General features: G+C 42.8%; 1 protein-coding gene across 2 annotated transcripts in view; it reads left to right on the top strand.

Moving 5' to 3' along the window:
* Positions 1-18,292, top strand: part of LOC124794856 — a 130,758-nt gene that overhangs the window by 39,171 nt on the left and 73,295 nt on the right. For both annotated transcript variants that reach the window (XM_047258522.1, XM_047258525.1), the window contains 2 exons: positions 3,554-3,707; positions 3,790-3,935. In XM_047258522.1, the coding sequence (XP_047114478.1) occupies positions 3,554-3,707; positions 3,790-3,935 (300 nt within the window). The remainder of the gene's footprint in view (positions 1-3,553; positions 3,708-3,789; positions 3,936-18,292) is intronic.

Here is an 18,292-nt window from a genome sequence, read left to right as displayed (position 1 = left end):
TGGACAAGCACACAACAAATGCTCGAAACTCCCACAACGAAAACAACTCCTACTCCCAACATCATTTATCTTTCCTTCAGTACGATTAGGTTGCACCCAGGTAGTTGTAGGATCCGCTTCTCGCACCCTGGCTCCCTTACTATCAGCAAAATGAAGCCCCTCAATCTGCTAAACCAAAGTCTCAAGTTCACTGAAGGTAGTTGGCTTAGGGGCAAACATAACCCGTGACCTGTCCTCCGGTCTGATGGCCCGCAATAAACTCTCTACAGCCTTCCTCTCAGTTATATTTAAGTCCAACGCTGTAATGGCGACATGAATTTCATCAGTGTATTGTTCGAGGGTCACGGTTTGATGCTGAACACGATAAAAATATTGGCCTGCCAAATCATGCCTAATGCGTAGAGTGAATTTACATTCAGTGATCTTCCGCTGCAAATCAGAAAGGCTACCCTTAACTCTCAATACTTCACTAATAATAATACTCAATAACCCTTTAGCCAAAGGATAAATCAGTTGAAGAATAACTCAGTGGTCAGCATCTAGTGCATCAGCATGTGTTTCCAAACCTACCAATAACCACAGAACCTCAACAACATGTGGCAACTTGTCTACCATCAGAACGCTCAGTCCCTCAATTAAAAGAAGTATAGGATTGGGTAACTTAGCAAATGGTTTGAGCAATGGCTGCCCAACTTTCGTTAATTTCCCTGTCCGCACTGATTTATTAACTGGGTCTTGTACCAATGTGCCTCCTCCTACGCTTTCTTCCTCCTGCAACCCTGCTGCATTAAGATCGAACTGCAATGCCATAGTCCTCTGATGCAACTTGCCAACATTGGCCGTCTGTTCAGGGGTAACCTTCAACTGTTCTAAAGCTCCCAATCTATTAACCCAGTGAATGAGCTGGGATTGAACCTGGCTAACCTGCGTATGGGAAGGGTTACTATCCCTTATAAACTCGAGATTCTCCTGCACACCGGAAAGCAACGCAGCACACGTGGACAACACCAAACCTACCTCTCCAATGCCTTCTCCAGCGAGGCATACCGGACAGTCCAAAACTCCCTGCAAACATGTGCTCAGGTCCGTCACCTACCATCAGTCGGCGCCCCACGTATCTTAAGCTCATAAACTAGCTGCTCTCTCCTCAACTGGCTCAGTCCCGGACACCCCTGGGTCTTCGTTGTCCTGTAATGTAATACAACCAACAGAGATTGCTCACACACAAAAAATACAAGTTAAGATAAATAACCTAATTTATCACCAGACACAACTACCAATGGTGTGTCAACACAGCATGGAATTCAACTTTTACACAATGACACAAGCTCAGCACAGTACGACTGGACAAGTAACACATCAGGTAATCACCCTCCTCAGTTGCACTCAACATTTATTTGGCACATTTAAACAAGACAAATAACAAATAAAACCATCAACACATTTTTAAAATTACCATTTAGGTGAGAGCAAGTTACTTCAAAATTTAAATGTTCATAAACCTCGGCACTTATGGCCTATTACACATTTAGTGAAATGAGTTAAAAATTATTTACTCAAAAACTATGATCAACCTGAAGAACAATTTACTAAAATTTAACAAGGAAATGTAGTCTTTTGTTACTGGAGTGATTGGTATTACCAAAGTAATTCAGAGTATAGGCAACAACAAATCATATGCCATGTCACACAACCATGTTACTTAAATGGCAGGCACCCTACAATGTAGGATATAAAATATAAAATTTCATGTGACCAAGCAACCTCATGGGATTCAACAAACTACACCCAGAAGCGAACACCTGCCCCCTCAGCTGTTTCCAATACAGCCTCGGCATGGACCCCCGAACAGGAGCAACAACCGCCACGAATAGGCATGAAAAATCCCTGAACTAGTGGGTATCTACAACTGACTGACATCTGCCTCAAGTAACTATAACACAATTATTCATTACAGCACATCATCTGTAGAATTAATCAACCTATTAATAAACACCAGCTAAGCAGTACAAATCTATTATCTAATGTGCATAAGGCCAATTATACATTAAGCCACGAGCAAACTAGATACACAGCCAGCCGGCACGCGCGTGCAAAGGGGGTGGAAAATACACAACAGCACAAGCAGGACCCAACCCAGGACCCCGCACCTGCTACCAAGGCAAACAGCAGAAGTCCTGATAAAATGAAATCAAATGCAAGTAACTATTGTGCAAGCTAATGGTATATCTCCAACTGATACTACAACATGATCAGAAAATTTATGCACAACCTTCAAGTTTTCCCTGAAATGTGCTGCAGCTACTGCACCTAAGGCATGAGATCTCTAAAAGCTTTGATTACCGTGTTTAACACATATTTCACACGTTTCTTCATCCAAATTAGTTGGCTCTCAGAATCTGTATTAACTGCACTCCACCACTGGCATACAGAATATCATTACAATATACAATGTATTTGAAATTTAAAATTTCAGTGCTATTTACAAATGTTTCCCCAGCTTTCGTTTCCTAGGACTATGTAAGCTCTCTCTTTCACCTTTCTCACTCTGTCTTTCTATCATCTGTAGACTGAAGCTTACTGATGGAATATATGTGACCTCTTAATAATCCCTCTGACACCTTCCCCTTCATTATTTTCTCCCCTCACCCTTACAACTTGCATGTCCCTCACATCCTGAACTCTCTTCCTAACCTTCCTCAACCTACCCCTCATTCCTCCCCGAGGAAGGAACTAATGATGATGAAAACTAGAGCAGTTTCTCTCATTGTTGAGAATTTTCTTCTGAATTTAAGTAGAGGCCAGCAGTTCCATCTCATAATTTTAAATTTGTAATTTATAGTCATAAACTCAAAATTTGATTTAATACTATATATTGTATGTTATAAATTGGTTTTCAAATTTATGTGGGTACAAAAACACGTTGCCACTAATCTTTCATCTTGTATACCACAGATCTAATGATGATGTAATTTATAAATGTGTAATAAAGTGAAGAATAAAACATAAGTAAAAATTTTTAACGTAGGTTAACTATTTGATGTGTGTGGACTTCATCAGGCTAAAATTGTATTTCTGAAGAATATTGTAGTACTTCTTTTCTGGTATCTTTTTGTACTACTAACTATAGACCTGATTAGAAAACACAATATTTCTCTTTCAGTTTGTTTTGTGTTGCTGTGAATTACTCAATATTGTCAATATAACTAGATGCTCCAAGGAGGGCATACGTGTAACATTTTATTTAATTGTGTTTTGTGTGTCGTGCATATTGCTGTATTGCTAGAATAATTCAGATGATACCTCATATATAACCAGTAGATTATTGTGTCTGTGTACAGAATCAGAGTGTTTACTGCCATCATATCTAAGACTAGGATGGTGTTTACTAACTAGAGTGCCATCTCTAACTTTTTAGTTACCCATTTCTTTGTCTGTGTTTCCAAGCCCCCAATACACAATTTGCCTTTGTTTTATTTTACATAAGTTGCAGTCAGTTGATATATCCTTGATCTTTAGCTAATTTTACACACAAGCTGCATTTTTGTTTTAGGGGGCTCCTGTAGAGGCTCTTGAGAGAGAGGTATTGTCAAAATTCCCTCACATAATGCAAGGATTCGATGATACAGAAGAATTCCTTGAGTGTGCCACCCACATATTGAGATTTGACGGAAGAAATGTGTTTCCATTAGTATTAACCTCAGAAAGTAAGTTTAACATTTTGTTGTGGATAGTTAATGCCATTATGCTCTCTTATGTTCTACTATGTGAAATACTTTTGTTTTTTAGGCAATTACCATTCAGTCAGTGGAAATGGAAAGGACAAAGGAAATGACTGTCAAATGCTACCTTCTACCATTGTTTGCAACATTAAGCGCCTGATGAAAGCAAACCCAAATGGCATTTTAGCGTCAGAGTTTTCATCAGCTTATGGGGTGAGTGCTTTGCTAGAATAGCTCCAATAGACAAAATTTTGCCATTGTCATCGTGCATTCTTATGTTCTAGTCCAGTAATCAGGCAGAAGAGGGAAGTTTGAACTGCAGCTTTACATTAAAATTGAACTACATTGGGACATTCTTCGTGTATACAAAAATTGGAGAACAGACTGTAATCAAGTAAAGGGTCAAAAACAAATATTGACATAATAATCTGTGATATAATTCAAGCATCTTCTGGTTTCCATCCAAATTCCTCAACTAATGAACCACAAAGCCTCGTGCATTATCGTCATATTATGATAAATCTCAGCTAGATTTTGTCATTGCTATTAGTGAATGATAACCTTCTCCTCTGGCTTTCTGACCAACTTTACTGAGTGAAGACCTTTGAATGATCGAACAGGGCTAGTGTGCATGAATTACTGTGCACAAAATGGCTACAGAATTGTACAGGGTGTACATAAAATCCAGGAACACTTTCAATTATTTATTGCACAATAACTAAGCATTGTATAGATGTCATACATATTGCATTTTGAAGAGAAACTGTGAAAGTTTTTTTTACAAACATTCGATATACAAACAATGAGTGACCTGGCAGACATCAGTACAGTAATCGAATTCTTGCCATACTCATCCCAACATGGCATTGTTGACTGTGGCTGTCGCTTCCCATAATCTCTCCCGGAGCTCTGCTTCCCATTAGTGTGAAAAGTGGCTTCGTTGCTAAAAATTAAGCACTCAACAATGACATCCCCATCCTCATTCAGTTGTTACAACTGCGAACAAAACTCAATATGCTTGTCTTTGTCATCGTCATTGAGCTTCTGCGCTAGCTCCAATTTGAATGGTTTCATAGACAGCTTCTGTTGCAGGACTTTCCACACTGTCAATGGAGCCATTTCGGGTTCACAGGATGCATGACACACCGATTTCTTTGGACTCCTTATGAATGTCCCTTATATGCGCTCCACATTCACTTTACTCACAGTGGGACATCCGCTTCTCTTCGCTGGGCACAAACAACCCTTCGTAACAAATTTGTTGTGCCAGTGGTAAATGGTCTTTCTTGTTGGTGGCTTCTTACTGTACTTGGCTCTAAACATCCATGGAACAGCTGTAGCATACTCGTTTTTGTCGAACTTCAACACACAGAAAGCTCGCTCCGCACCTGAACTCGCTATGTTTGCGACTAGTGCTGACTGTTGGCAAATTTCCAAACTACACTGTGGCGGTATACATGAAAAAAAAAAAAAAAAAAAAAAAAAAAAAAACTTTCAGGGTTTCTCTTCAAAATGACATAAATATCTGTACAATGTTTGGTTCTTGTGCAGTAAATAATTGAAAGTGTTCCCTTGCTTTATGTACACCCTGCATACTTCTTTGACATGATAGTGTCTCGATTTAATTGTAAATCTCTCTCTCTCTCTCCATGTGTGTATGTGTGTCTGTGTGTGAGATACAGAGAGAGAGAGAGAGAGAGAGAATGAAACTACAGAACTTGCTAGCCCTGTCACAGGAGATCACAGACCTGGCTCTCTCTCTCTCTCTCTCTCTCTCTCTCTCTCTCCCCCCCTCTACCCCTCCCCCTCTGCCCCCCTCCCCCACCCCCTCCCCCCCACACCCCCCTCCTCCCTCCCTCCCATGAGTGAGAGTGAGCCTTCTGGGTTTGTGATCTCCTTTGACAGGGCTAGCAAGTTCTGTAGTTTCATTCGGGTGTGGAATACACTTTTAATGTTGTGATTGTTGAGGATTCTTCTAATCCTTCATGAGATACTACTAGATTGTGGCAATAAGCTGTAGTGGCCAATATCTCCATACATTCTTGGTACTTGATTAGTGAAACTTTCCTTGGTTGAAATCTAAGGTGATTTTGTTTTCAGGCTAAAGATAAATTAGTATTGTCACAATTTAACAGAAAAGGGATATCCAGAAATAAGAACAATAGCTGAGTAGTAAGATGTCAGTGAACAATAAACAGAAATCTGTAGTGATAGTGTGTAATACGGCATAACTGTATCTTCGTACATGGTTGTGGTTTCAGTATGAAGACTGGTTTGTCTTAGCTTTGCTTGTTAGTCTATACTGTGAAAGTCTCATCATCTCTGCATAAACACTCCACTTCACATTCACTAGAATCTGTTTACTGTAGTCAAGTCTTCATCTCCCTCTGCAATTTTCGCTCTTCTCACTTCCTCTATTACCAAATTAATCATTCCTTGATACCTCAGTGTATATACTATTAATCGATGCCTTCTAGTAGTCAAGTTGTGCCTTAAATTTCTCTACTTCCCAGTTCAATTCAGTATCTCTTCATTAATTGTCCAATCTACCCATATAACCTTCAGCATTCTTCGGTCGACAACTTCTGGTCTCTTCTTGTCTGTATAGTTTGTTGTCCAAGTTTCACTACCATACAAGGTAAACTCCAGATAAATAAATACAGAAAATATTTCTAGAAAATAATTCCTAACACTTAAATTTACATTAGATTTTCAGATACTTTTCTCCCTATTTTCAGTCTGTATTTTACGTCCTCTACATTTCGACCGTTGTCAATAGTTTTGCTGTCCAAATAGCAAAACTCAGCTACAACTTTTAGTATCTCACTTCATGTAATTACCTTATATTCATCTGATTTGATCTATTACCCTTGTTTCTTTTAAAAATACTGTCCATTCTATTCAATTGATCTTCTAAGTAATTTACTGTCTCACTACAGAATTACAGTGTCAGCAGCAGACCTTAAAGTTTTATTCCTTTTCCAGGACTTTTACTACCCTATCCAATTTTCTTCTTGGTTTCCTTTATTGCTTGCTCAGTGTACAGGTTGAATAACATCAGAGATAGGCTACAACCCTTTCTCACACCGTTATGAATTACTGCTTCCCTTTACACTCTTTGACCCTTGTAACTGCAGTCTGACTTCTATAAAAGTTGTAAATAACCTTTCACTTGTGTATTTTATAGCTACTACCTTCAGAATCTAAATAAGGGCCAAATTTTCCCATGAGTTGGCTTCTACCAATCATTTCATCCTTCTACAGACACTCTAGTCCATTTTAGTGTTTTACATTCATGACTTGTTGAAGTCCTCATTGGCATATATTTGCTGGCAGAAGATACAACTAGCATTATGCAGGCACTTCAGGCACTTGCAATTAATGTCAGCTTGTGTATATATTGCCAAAAGAGGGGATAGTCATAATCATGTCTATATTCTCGTTCCAAAACTAAGTTGTTGAACCATGCTTTGTCTTGCTGCAGTCCTTGATGAGTCTTCTGCTTCTGCTGCAGTCCTCAGTGACATCCTTCAATTTGTTGCACTTAATATTAAATGCCCTCATCTTGTGCTTGGTGTGATCTTTCACTTGCAATGCAGGCCTTCCTAGAAGTCTGGGCATATGCTATCTCACAGTATGGTGTGTGTCAGAGAAGATGGAAGTGACTGATACATTGTAAGTGTCCTAGCCACTGCAAGTGACATTCCTTGAGAGTGACAGTGATAATTGGCAGTTTCACAGTATTCAGGAATGTCTCTTGTGTTTTGCAGTTCCTCCACATTATGCCTAAAATATTTTGTAAGCATCCCTAATGAAAGATGTTGAGCTTACATTCTTGTTTAGCATATAATGTCAAAGTCTTAGCTGTGTACAAGAGTGTGTCACCACACATGCTTCATAGACAAGTATTTTTGTTGTCACTGTAAGGTATTTATTGTCCCATGCTCATTTGCTGAGCTTCTCAAAAGTGTTGGCCGCTTTGCCATTTCTCACATTTATCTCATCATCGAGAGAGGTGTTTTCGACACTAGTGAGCCAAGGTAACAGAATTTGTCAACTACATTCAGCAAGGAGCCATCCAATCTTATGGTAGGCAAATCTGTGTAGTCTTGCACCATAACAACAGTTTTCTTTACATTCACAAGTGTAGAGTAGAGCTTACATGCAATAGGAAATTTATTCACATGCCTCTGAAGATGTCCAGGTATGTAGAACGAATGCTGCATCATAACTGAACAAAAGGTTGTTTACAAGTAAACTAGCAAGATAGCACTTCAGTGGTATGTAAATATGCCCCCCCCCCCCCCGCCCCCAAGTTTATTTGCTGAAAGCAGCTTTGTCAAATTAGTAAAAACAATATATCAAACATGGTAGATGCCAGTCCACAACCTTGAAGTACTTTCCTTTCCACAACAGATGGATCAGATGTGCTTTTGCTAAATATCACAGCGTCCTCCATATTGTCTTGAAAAGCCCTGATCATCTTCAGTAGTTTTGGAGGAGGCACTATCTTCGCAAGTAAAGTAAAAGCCTTATCCAGGTCAATGAAAAAAATGAACAATGGGGATTTCTGTTCATGCCACTTTTCCTGAATTTTCAGTGTGTGAAAATCTTGTCATATCATATCATGTCAACAGTAGTAGATTACCAACCTCAAAACTCACATGGAGACTCAGGGTGCACATGATCTGTGAGCTTCTCGTCTACACATCACATACAGCCAAATACTTTTCCAACAACACTCAGCAATGAAATTTTGTGGTGACATTCACTGTGACTGTCTTTGTATAGAATGACAATGTGGCATAATACATATTTTGTGGCACAGTATCTTCAACCCAATTTTTCAATAAAAGCTGTCTGATAAGTTTTCTGAGGATATAAAAGTAGTGAAAGTGTGGTACTCCACAACTTTTAAATATTTGTTAAAGAACAGCTTGAAAAACAACATGAACTGCATTTAAAATATTTAATAGCCAAACCAAACAGTGAAAAGTCCATGATGGGATAATGACAATATTAAGAAAAGAATAAATTGCTACTCACCATAAAAAGGAGATGTTGAGTTGCAAAGAGGCCAACAAAAAGACAGCTATACATTTGAACTTTTGGTCAGAAAACCTCCTTCTGAAATGGAAAACACACACACACACACACACACACACACCCACACACACACACCACTGCATCCGGCTGTTGAGGCCAGATTGTGTAGAAGCAGTGTGGTCATGTGTATGTATAAGTTGTGGGTGTGTGAATATTTGTGCTTGTGTTTTCTACTTTTGAAGAAGGTCATTTGGCTGAAAGCTCTAATGTACAGCTGTATTTTTGTTGTGCTTGTCTGCAGCTAAATGACTCCTCTATACAGTTAATAGCCAAACTGCTGCTTGGGTGTATAACCCACCATCAGTGGCGTCTAATACAGAGAAAACAATGTCATTTATTGATGGCATAATGACTTGTACATTGTTCCGCTTAAGGCTATTCGAAGCCGTCAAGGACACTCCAAGGTAGGAAATCAGAGACACAATGCAGAGAGCAGGCAAAATTGGTAGAGTTTAGGATACTGGGGATAAATAGTAACACTAGAACGATACAAATTTCAGGCACTCTGTGCAGCTGTCCTGGGGGGAAGCTTCACTGCAGAGAATTATCTCTTAACTCCATCAACTGCCTGTAAGGTGTCACTGTAGAATATAGCCATGAAAAGGCACGTCTAAACAGAGGCAGCAAGCTTCATAGTTGCTCCTGAGAACTGCAGTGTCAGTGGGTTTCTACAGGTTAGAGTGCTACTACAGCAGTCTCCACCTACAGAAGGGTGGAGAGTGGGGCCAAGTGATGTAAAACACTGTTGTTGCTGGCCATAATAGGAGTGGCAGTTATGTTTAGCTTTCAGCTAAACACTGTTGATACCAAACTTGGAGTTTGTTAATGTAAAATCATGAAGCATCCCTACCTACTGGAAGGAGTTGGGGAGGAATCTAAATGTGGTTGGCCACTGGTGCCCTGGAGGTGCAGAACGGCTCGTCAGATTGGCCAAAGCTTGTTAAGTGGCGGTGGGTTGGTGGGTCGACTATAGGAAGGGAGAAATGGTGTGTTACCACAATTCCTTAAAAACCCATGTTTTTGTATTCAGAGGGAGCTCTCAGTCAGATCGCTGGGGCGTGACTCCATATCGCTTGTGGCCAGTGTCGGTAAACTCCGACATGTCTGTTTGTCTCACTTAGAGTGCTGCTCTCAACTTTGTACTTAATGTGCTGCTAGCGTTAGCTACTTCTGTTGGCACCTGCCCCTTTGGCTTCAAACACTGACGTCTATTGTCAAACCAATTGCCTCCTTTGCTATTTCTAATGTTTAGAATTAGCCTTCAGTGTCATAGTTAGTCTGATCACAAATAAATAGTTAATCAGACCTCCGAATTCCATGAGTCTCCTGATGCAACCATCCTGTCAGGTCCTAAAATCTGCGTCTTTCATAAGTGCTCTGTGACAGTCATCAATCTGCCTTCACTGGAAATTTGTCTTTCTGCATGTGCTGCTCGCTGCTTGGATAGTGCAGACTGACCGCAATCACCTTACTTCCCTCCATCCCATGCCAGGACACATCAACAAACAATTGCATGTACACTCATATCTACAACATAGCAACTGTGTACATAAGAGTAGAAAGATAAAGTCTACTTACATATTACATAACTCTATATCAGTGGCATGTGTCAATTATACATTGTTTGTGATGTTCAACTTTGTGTTCGTCTAGCAAGCAAACAACCATGTGGATACCTAGAATCCAATTATAACATTGTCTGTTAAAATGAAAGGATGTGAAATATGTCGTACCTCACAGTACACAGGTTGTTGTGCATGTTAATGATGTCAAATCTCAAACGGTGATGTTTCTTCGTTACATTGGAGACAGCAGTCATAAAGTATAAACATGGAACTGACTGACAGGTCAGAGAGACTTTTGGTCCAGTCAGTGAAGGAAGAAAATTGGAGGGGGGGGGGGGACACCTCGTGTAGGTACAAATTTTTCTACAGGTTGGAGGGGGGGGGGGGGTTTACCCTGAACAACATAACAAATCCTGATTGGTAGGGATTTGTGTTCACTGGTTTGGGGGGGGGGGGGGGGGGGGGGAGTGTTTAAATGTCACTTTTTCCTTGAACGACTCAAAAATCATGCCTTCTAGTGAAAATGTTTCCCAGTACAAGATTAAACTATAATAAATACCTTATTAAAAGGGTCATATTCATTTATTCTATGGGGCTGGTAGTTTCTACATTGCAGATATTTCATGCTCTTCCCTTGTTCATAGGTCTGTGAACTGAAGAGTGAACAGGTGATTCCCTACCCTTTGTACCCCAGTACATCACAAGAAGCAACTAGATGGTGTTTCACAATATTCTAATGACCCTCCACAGTGTACCTTATGAATCACTGGCAACACGGTGTACAGTCACACCCAGGCAGTGCTTATTTCCCACAGAGAGCATCGACACTACGTGGAGTGCAGATATGAGTTACTAATTACACTAACGCAAGGAAGACACATGGACATGCACGCTGTTCTCAATGCTAGAGTAGTAACTGTTTGTTTTATCCCGTACAGCAGCTGTAGGAAAAGGCAACCTCTCCCTACATGAGTGCTGCTCATTTTTCAGTTTAGAAACAGCCTCTTCCCCCCTAGAACTTCACTGAGGTTATCTTCATGGAGGGTAGTTGTTTTTCTGCTTATTAAATGGGTACTTATTTGCAGTTGTTGCATGAAGTTTACGTAAAATGCGTCCCTGTTAACAGCAGTGGCTACGAAGTGCTAAATTTGTAAGGTGTTGTCATTGACCAGTGTTGTTTGTGTGTGTGTGTGTGTGTGTGTGTGTGTGTGTGTGTTGGGGGGGGGGACTGGATCAGTAAATGTGGTGCCTTGCTGCTTTCTGTTGTTGATAGCATATTGTTAATATCTGTGACTGTGTTGTAGTCACTTGGTGGCGAAGTAAAGAATGAGTAGGAACTTACTGCACTTCTCTCACCATAACTGTGTTACTGATAGATTGAATAAACTTCAGGAACTGATGGCACTTGTAGAGTGTACTGCAAGGTCTCATTGAACAGCAAATGCTTCTAACATCTGCGATTTGCAATTTCGTCGCGGCATCTAATGTGGGCCATTTCTTGTCGTCGTCTATACCTCCTTTTCCTCCTTACGACGAGATGGCGGAAGATTGGTCTGATTACGAAAAACATCTTCGACAGCACTTCTTGGCATTTCATGTCACGGACGAACAAAACATGTAAGACTCTGTTCCTTTCATGGATTTCACCGCAAATGTATCGGTTGTTGTCGCAATTGTCTCCTTTGAAAGGTCCTGCATCTTTGTCCTTTGCTGAAATGTGCCCAATTCTGTCCGTCTGTTTTCAAAAGCAAACGCATGTGGTAGCCTCTCGTGTCGCCTTTTATCATTGTCAAAAACAACCGCATCAATCCTATCGCGCGTGGGTGGCTGAACTTCACGGCCTCAGTCGAAAGTGTCAATTTGTTACTGACGTTCACAAAGAATCCTATGCTGATTCCATGGTACGGGATGCTATTATCTGGTCGGCACCCGTCAAAGAAGTTAGGCAACGTGCCATTCAGTTGGCAAATCCGACTCTAGATGAAGTCCTCTCCATCGCGCAGTCTTTTGAAATTTCTCGCGCCGCTGGGGCGCAAATAGAGGCGTGGGGTGATGTCGGGGAAATACAACCTCTGTGCGCTGTTGACGACGCGTGCAGCGTGTCCCCGCCAGCCGATGTGGCCGCAGTACGCTCCCACGTGCAGCCTCAGCCTAACCGTAAACAACCCTCTAAGAAACTGCAGCAAAACCCCCAGCAACATCCTTCATGTCCGTGGTGTTTTACAAAACATTCACGGGAGGATTGTCCCCAATGTTGGGCCATGTGTCACAATTGCGAAAAGAAGGGTCATGTGTCTTCCGTTTGCAAATCAGATCGCATCCATGATGTTCATGAACATGACGCTGATTCTGCTTCTATGTTGTCTGTCAATTGCACTTCTTCCCTTTGAGGGTAGTTATTCCTCACTGTCCAAATCCTTGGTAGGGATGTCCGCATGCTGGTTCTGCTGCTACTATCATCAATTCTCAGACGTATCTTCAGTTGGGTTCTCCACTCCTGTCACCTGTCACTCGGCAATTACGGACGTACATTAAACAGAAGATTTCTCTCTTGGGACAATTTAATGCTGAGGTATCTTACAAATCCGTAGTTCGCACTGTTCCCATATTTGTGGTCGACCAGAGTACTGCAGAGAATCTTTTTGGTTTCGATGCCTTTCGCATTTTTGGATTCTCCATAGATGACTCTGTCAATATCGTCTCTGATGCTATTCCTTATGTTGAGTTGGATTCCTTGTCGACGACATTTTCGTCCCTTTTTTCTCCTGGGTTAGGCTGCGCAAATGACTTTGAAGCTCATATCACGCTCAAACCCATTGCTCGGCCTAAGTTTTTTTGGGCACGGCCCATTCCTGTGGCCTTTCGTGATTGGGTAAAACGGGAGCTGGATCGTCTCACTACTTCAGGGGTCTTGCTTCCTGTCACTTCCAGTGAGTGGTCCTCTCCTGTCGTCGTCGTTGCTAAGCCCAATGGTGATAGTCGTCTCTGTGGCGATTTTAAAGCCACTGTAAATGCGCAATTCCTCATTGACACTTACACTATGCCCCGACCTGAAGAATTGTTTACTAAACTTGCTGGAGGCCAATATTTTTCTGAAATTGACTTTTCAGAAGCTTACCATCAACTTCCTCTCGATGCTGCTTCCCGGCAGTTTCTGGTCCTTAACACGCCTTTCGGCCTCTATCAATACCAACGTTTACCATTCGGGGTTGCCAGCGCCCCTGCTCTCTTTCAACGATTTTTGGAACAATTATTGCTCCCTGTCCCTGGGTGTATCAATTACATGGACGACATTGTTGTCACTGGCTCCACCACTGACGAACATCTTCAGACTCTCCGCACACTTTTCAATGTCTTACAGACCGCCGGTCTTGTGTAATATTCAGAAATCACAGTTTTTTCAGGCATCTATCACATACTTGGGGTTCCAACTCTCTCGGGATGGTATTCGTCCGCTTCGGCAAACTGCACGGCGATCGATGCCCTCCTCGCCCTACATCCGTTAAGGAACTGCAGGCTTTCTTGGGGAAAATAACATACTATCACAGGTTTTTACCGTCTGCTGCTTCGGTGGCTCAGCTGTTGCATCGCCTGTTGCATAAAAACGTGCATTTTCACTGGTCCGCGTCATGCGATGCTGCTTTCCAGAAATTGAAGACTATGCTGAAACAGGCCCCGTGCCTGGCTACTTATCGACCTGGCCAACATCTTGTTCTTGCCACGGATGCCTCTCAATACGGGGTCAGTGCAGTCCTTGCACACCGTTTTTCTGACGGTTCTGAACAACCCATTGCTTATGCCTCCAAAACGCTCACGGATGCCCAACAAAAGTATTCTCAAATTGAAAAAGAAGCTTTGGCCATTGTTTATGCTCTTCATAAGTTTGGTGTTTTTCTCTATGGATCCAAATTTCATCTTGTTACGGATCAAAAATCACTTATTTCCTTGTTTCATCCATCATCGTCACTTCCTGACAAATCTGCACACCGCCTCCAGCGTTGGGCTCTTTACTTGTCTCGTTTCAATTATGAGATTCATTTCTGGCCAACGGCTCAACATGCGAATGCTGATGCACTGTCTCGCCTTCCCATGGGTCCTGATCTGGCATACGATAGGGACGAACTTTTGTGTTTCTATCTGGATGTTGCCGAGCAGCGGGTTGTGGACGGATTCCCCATCACCGGGGACCGGCTGGCGGCTGCTACGGGTTCTGATCCTACCATCTCCTGGGTTTTACGCTGTATTGAGAAGGGTTGGCCAGATCGTCCGTCCACTAAGACTTCTGACCTGTTGCGGAACTACTACGCTTTCCGCTACCACCTCACGGCTAGGGATGGTGTTATCCTCCTTTCCACCGACAACGCTTCGCCACGTGTTGTGGTCCCTGCATCTTTGCGTGCTTCGGTCTTGCGCCTCCTTCACCAAGGGCACTGGGGTGTGTCTGGCACAAAATTTCTGGCGCACCGTCGTGTACTGGCCCGGCATCGACTCTGAAATAGCACACATGGTCGCTGCCTGCGGCCCTTGTGCGTCACAGGCTGCCGCCCCAAAGTCATCTTTGTCACCGTGGCCTTTGCCTGAGATGCCCTGGAAGCGCATTCATGCTGACTTCGCGGGACCTTTTTTAGGTACTTATTGGCTCCTCATAATTGACGCCTACTCTAACTTTCCTTTCATTGTCCGTTGCACGTCGCCTCCCACCGTGGCAACCCCAAGTGCTCTCGCCCGCATTTTTCCTGTGGAAGGGGTTCCCTCTACTCTTGTTACTGATAATGGTGCGCAATTTGCCCCTTCCGACTTTGCGGAACGGCCCCTCCGTTCCATCCACAATCAAACGGTGAGGCTGAACGACTGGTCCGCACATTTAGGGCTCAGATGCGGAAACTTCTGACTTCTTTTGCTGCTGATGATGCGCTTCTCCAATTTCTGGCTTCTTACCGTTTCACCCCCATGGGCGACCACAGCCCGGCTGAGCTCTTACATTGCTGACAGCCCCACACGCTCCTTCATCTTCTGTGGCCTTCCACCTCATGGCCGCGGGTGCCTTCGCTTGGCCGGTTCACCGACGATGACCTCGTCTGGGTAAGGAGATATGGCAGGCGGCCAAAATGGAGTCCGGGCCCCATCTTACGACACCGCGGCTGACGCCTGTATGAAATCCAGATGGACACGGGTGTTGCAGTGCGTCATTCGGACCAGCTTCGGCCTCGTGTGCCGGCAACGCCTGTTCCGAATGCCGCTACACCACCTTCGGCTCTACCTGATGCTTGGGATCTTGGCATCTCTCATTACTCACAACGCAGCCCTATCACAGTCATTTCAGTGCCAGTACAAGAACGGACGCCACCAGGAAACGTGCCCATGCAGGAACCAGATGACCATCATCTGTCGGAGCCAATCTACTCGCCTCCTTCTCCTACGGACGCCGACACATCGCCCATGTCTCCTGTTATATCAGCTGGACTTGCCGCAACGGGCAGATTGGTGCATGGGGCCCCAGCAGATTCGAGCCCTATGTCTCCTGTCATCTCGACCCGTTACCATTGGGGACACTTACGTCCGTATGGGAAGCCGCCTCCTCAAGACTTTACGGCCAGTCAAACAACGCCTATGGATGTTAGCATTCTCCAGGCCACCTCCATCAAGACCAGTGCAAAAATTTCAAAGGGGGGAAAAGTGTTGTGACTAGCCGATCATTTAAAGTGCTGCCACGCAATTACGCGCGTCCTTTACGTGCGGCACTGTCTGCCAGCCATGCAGCAGCCGCGCCACCTAAGCGGCCAGCCAGGCAGTGGCCGCTAGACTTGGACTCAGTGTTCATTCGAATGTTGCCTTGTTCACATTTCTTGCTTAGTCAACTTAACTCAGTGACTTATATGTGTTGTGTCATTTTGAAATATATGTGTTCAACGTGACGTTATAACAGTTTTGACAACAGATTATCCTTGGGACAAGCTCTTCAGTTTGGTAGGCAGTTGGCAGCACCAATTGTTGAGAATTTTTTCTTAATAGCTGACTCAACAACTGGAAATACTCACTGACTTGCTTGCTTAGTTCCTGTTGTTCCCTCTGGAACATAGTGCCATGACGAAATTCCTCCACTTGGTACGATTTGTAGCAAGTCTCTTCACTTCACTCCAGGTTTTCCCATCCTCTGCAGCTTCTCTCTCGATATCGACCTTTTCCACGTCTGTTTGGGATGACCACGTTTTCTAACTCCTTGAGGGCTCCAATCCAAAGCCATCCTTTCAGTAGCTCCATCTGGTTTCCTCGATGTATGCCCAATCCAGTTCCATTTTCTTTCTTTGATTTGTATATTGATTGGTTGCTGATTTGTCTCCCTCCAAAGATTTTCATTTGTCATTATATCTGGCCATCTCACATTTAAAATACATCAGAGATAGTGGTTGATAAAAACTTGGAGCTGGTTTTTGATGTCTTTAGTCACCTTCCAAGTTTCGCAACCATACAACAGAACAGCCTTCACGTTGCTATTGAAAAGCCGGAGTTTGGGCTTCTTTGAGATGTTCCTATTTCTCCAGACAGGATACGGTTGTACAAATGCACCATTTGCTTTGCGGATGTGACTACGGATGTCCTCCTCAGCGCCTCCTGTAGTCATGACTATACTTCAGAGATAGAGGAAAGCTTGGACTTGTTCTATGGCCTCTCCATTAATGGCCAGCCAATTTGTGATGGTCGAATTTATCTGCATTTTAGTTTTGCGAAAATTTATCTTGAGGCCTGCAACTTCCGCCTCTCTCTGTAACCTGACGAGTTTCTCTTCAATGTCTCGATATTGTTATGCCATTGAGCAAATGTCGTCTGTGAAATCTAGATCTTCGAGCCTAACCCACATCCCCCATTGTACACCTCTGTTCCGTCCCCCCATCACTCTCTTCATCACATGGTCCAACACCAAAAGAAATAGTGTTGGTGAAAGAATACGCCCTTGTTGTACTCCCGAATTAACTTGGAAAGGCTCTGTTAGTTCTCCATTATGTAGTACTTGGCATTCATAGTCTTCATACATTTCCTTGATGATGTTAATAATCTTTGTTGGAATGCCATATTTTGCAAGAATATCCCACATGACTCTTCGATTGACAGAGTCGAAAGCCTTTTCAAAGTCAATGAAGGTAAGGTAGAGGGTGTGTTGCCATTCTGCACTTTGTTCCAGAATAATTCTGAGAGTATTGATAAGGTCCACAGAGCTTTGATGTTTTCTAAAACCCGCCTGCTCTCTCCACAGTTATGCTTCCACAGAATCCTTAATGCAGTTTAAAATTATCCTCGAAAATACCTTACTCAGTACAGACAATAGGGTAATGCCCCACCAGTTGTTGCAGTTAGTGACATCTTCTTTTTTTGGGTATTTTCGTGATAACACCTCGTTTCCAATCTGTTAGCAGTTTCTCCTCTCTCCATATCTTCTCTAAGAGGATGTGCAATAACTCGACAGTGGTGTCCAAGTCTGTTTTCAGCATCTCAGGTGTTATATTATCTGGTCCTGGTGCTTTCTCATTCTTGATCTGCTTCAGTGCTATCCAAATTTCTGCTTTCGTGGGTGCATTTACACCAGTGCTGGAACTAGGATAATTGTATTCTGTTTGTTCTTGTTGTTCTACCTCCCCATCGAGGTCTCTATTTAGAACTTCTTTAAAGTGTGACTTCCACCTATGTGATTGTTCTTCATGTGTAGTTAATATCTCCCCTTTCTTATTCCTTACTAGTCGGTTCCTCTGGAAGCTTTTCTTTGAGAGCATCATAGTGATACCATATAGTTCTTTTACATCCCCCCTCCACGCTGCCTGTTCTGCTCTATCAGCCTATTCATCTATCCCTTTTCTGTGGTCTCTTCTCACACTCCTTTTCACTTTCTTATCCACTGCTCTATAA

Source organism: Schistocerca piceifrons, chromosome 4, assembly GCF_021461385.2.
Source record: "Schistocerca piceifrons isolate TAMUIC-IGC-003096 chromosome 4, iqSchPice1.1, whole genome shotgun sequence".
Lineage (NCBI taxonomy): Eukaryota > Metazoa > Arthropoda > Insecta > Orthoptera > Acrididae > Schistocerca > Schistocerca piceifrons.
The sequence above is the reverse complement of the archived record's forward strand: the minus strand, read 5'-3'. Positions and strand labels throughout refer to the sequence as shown.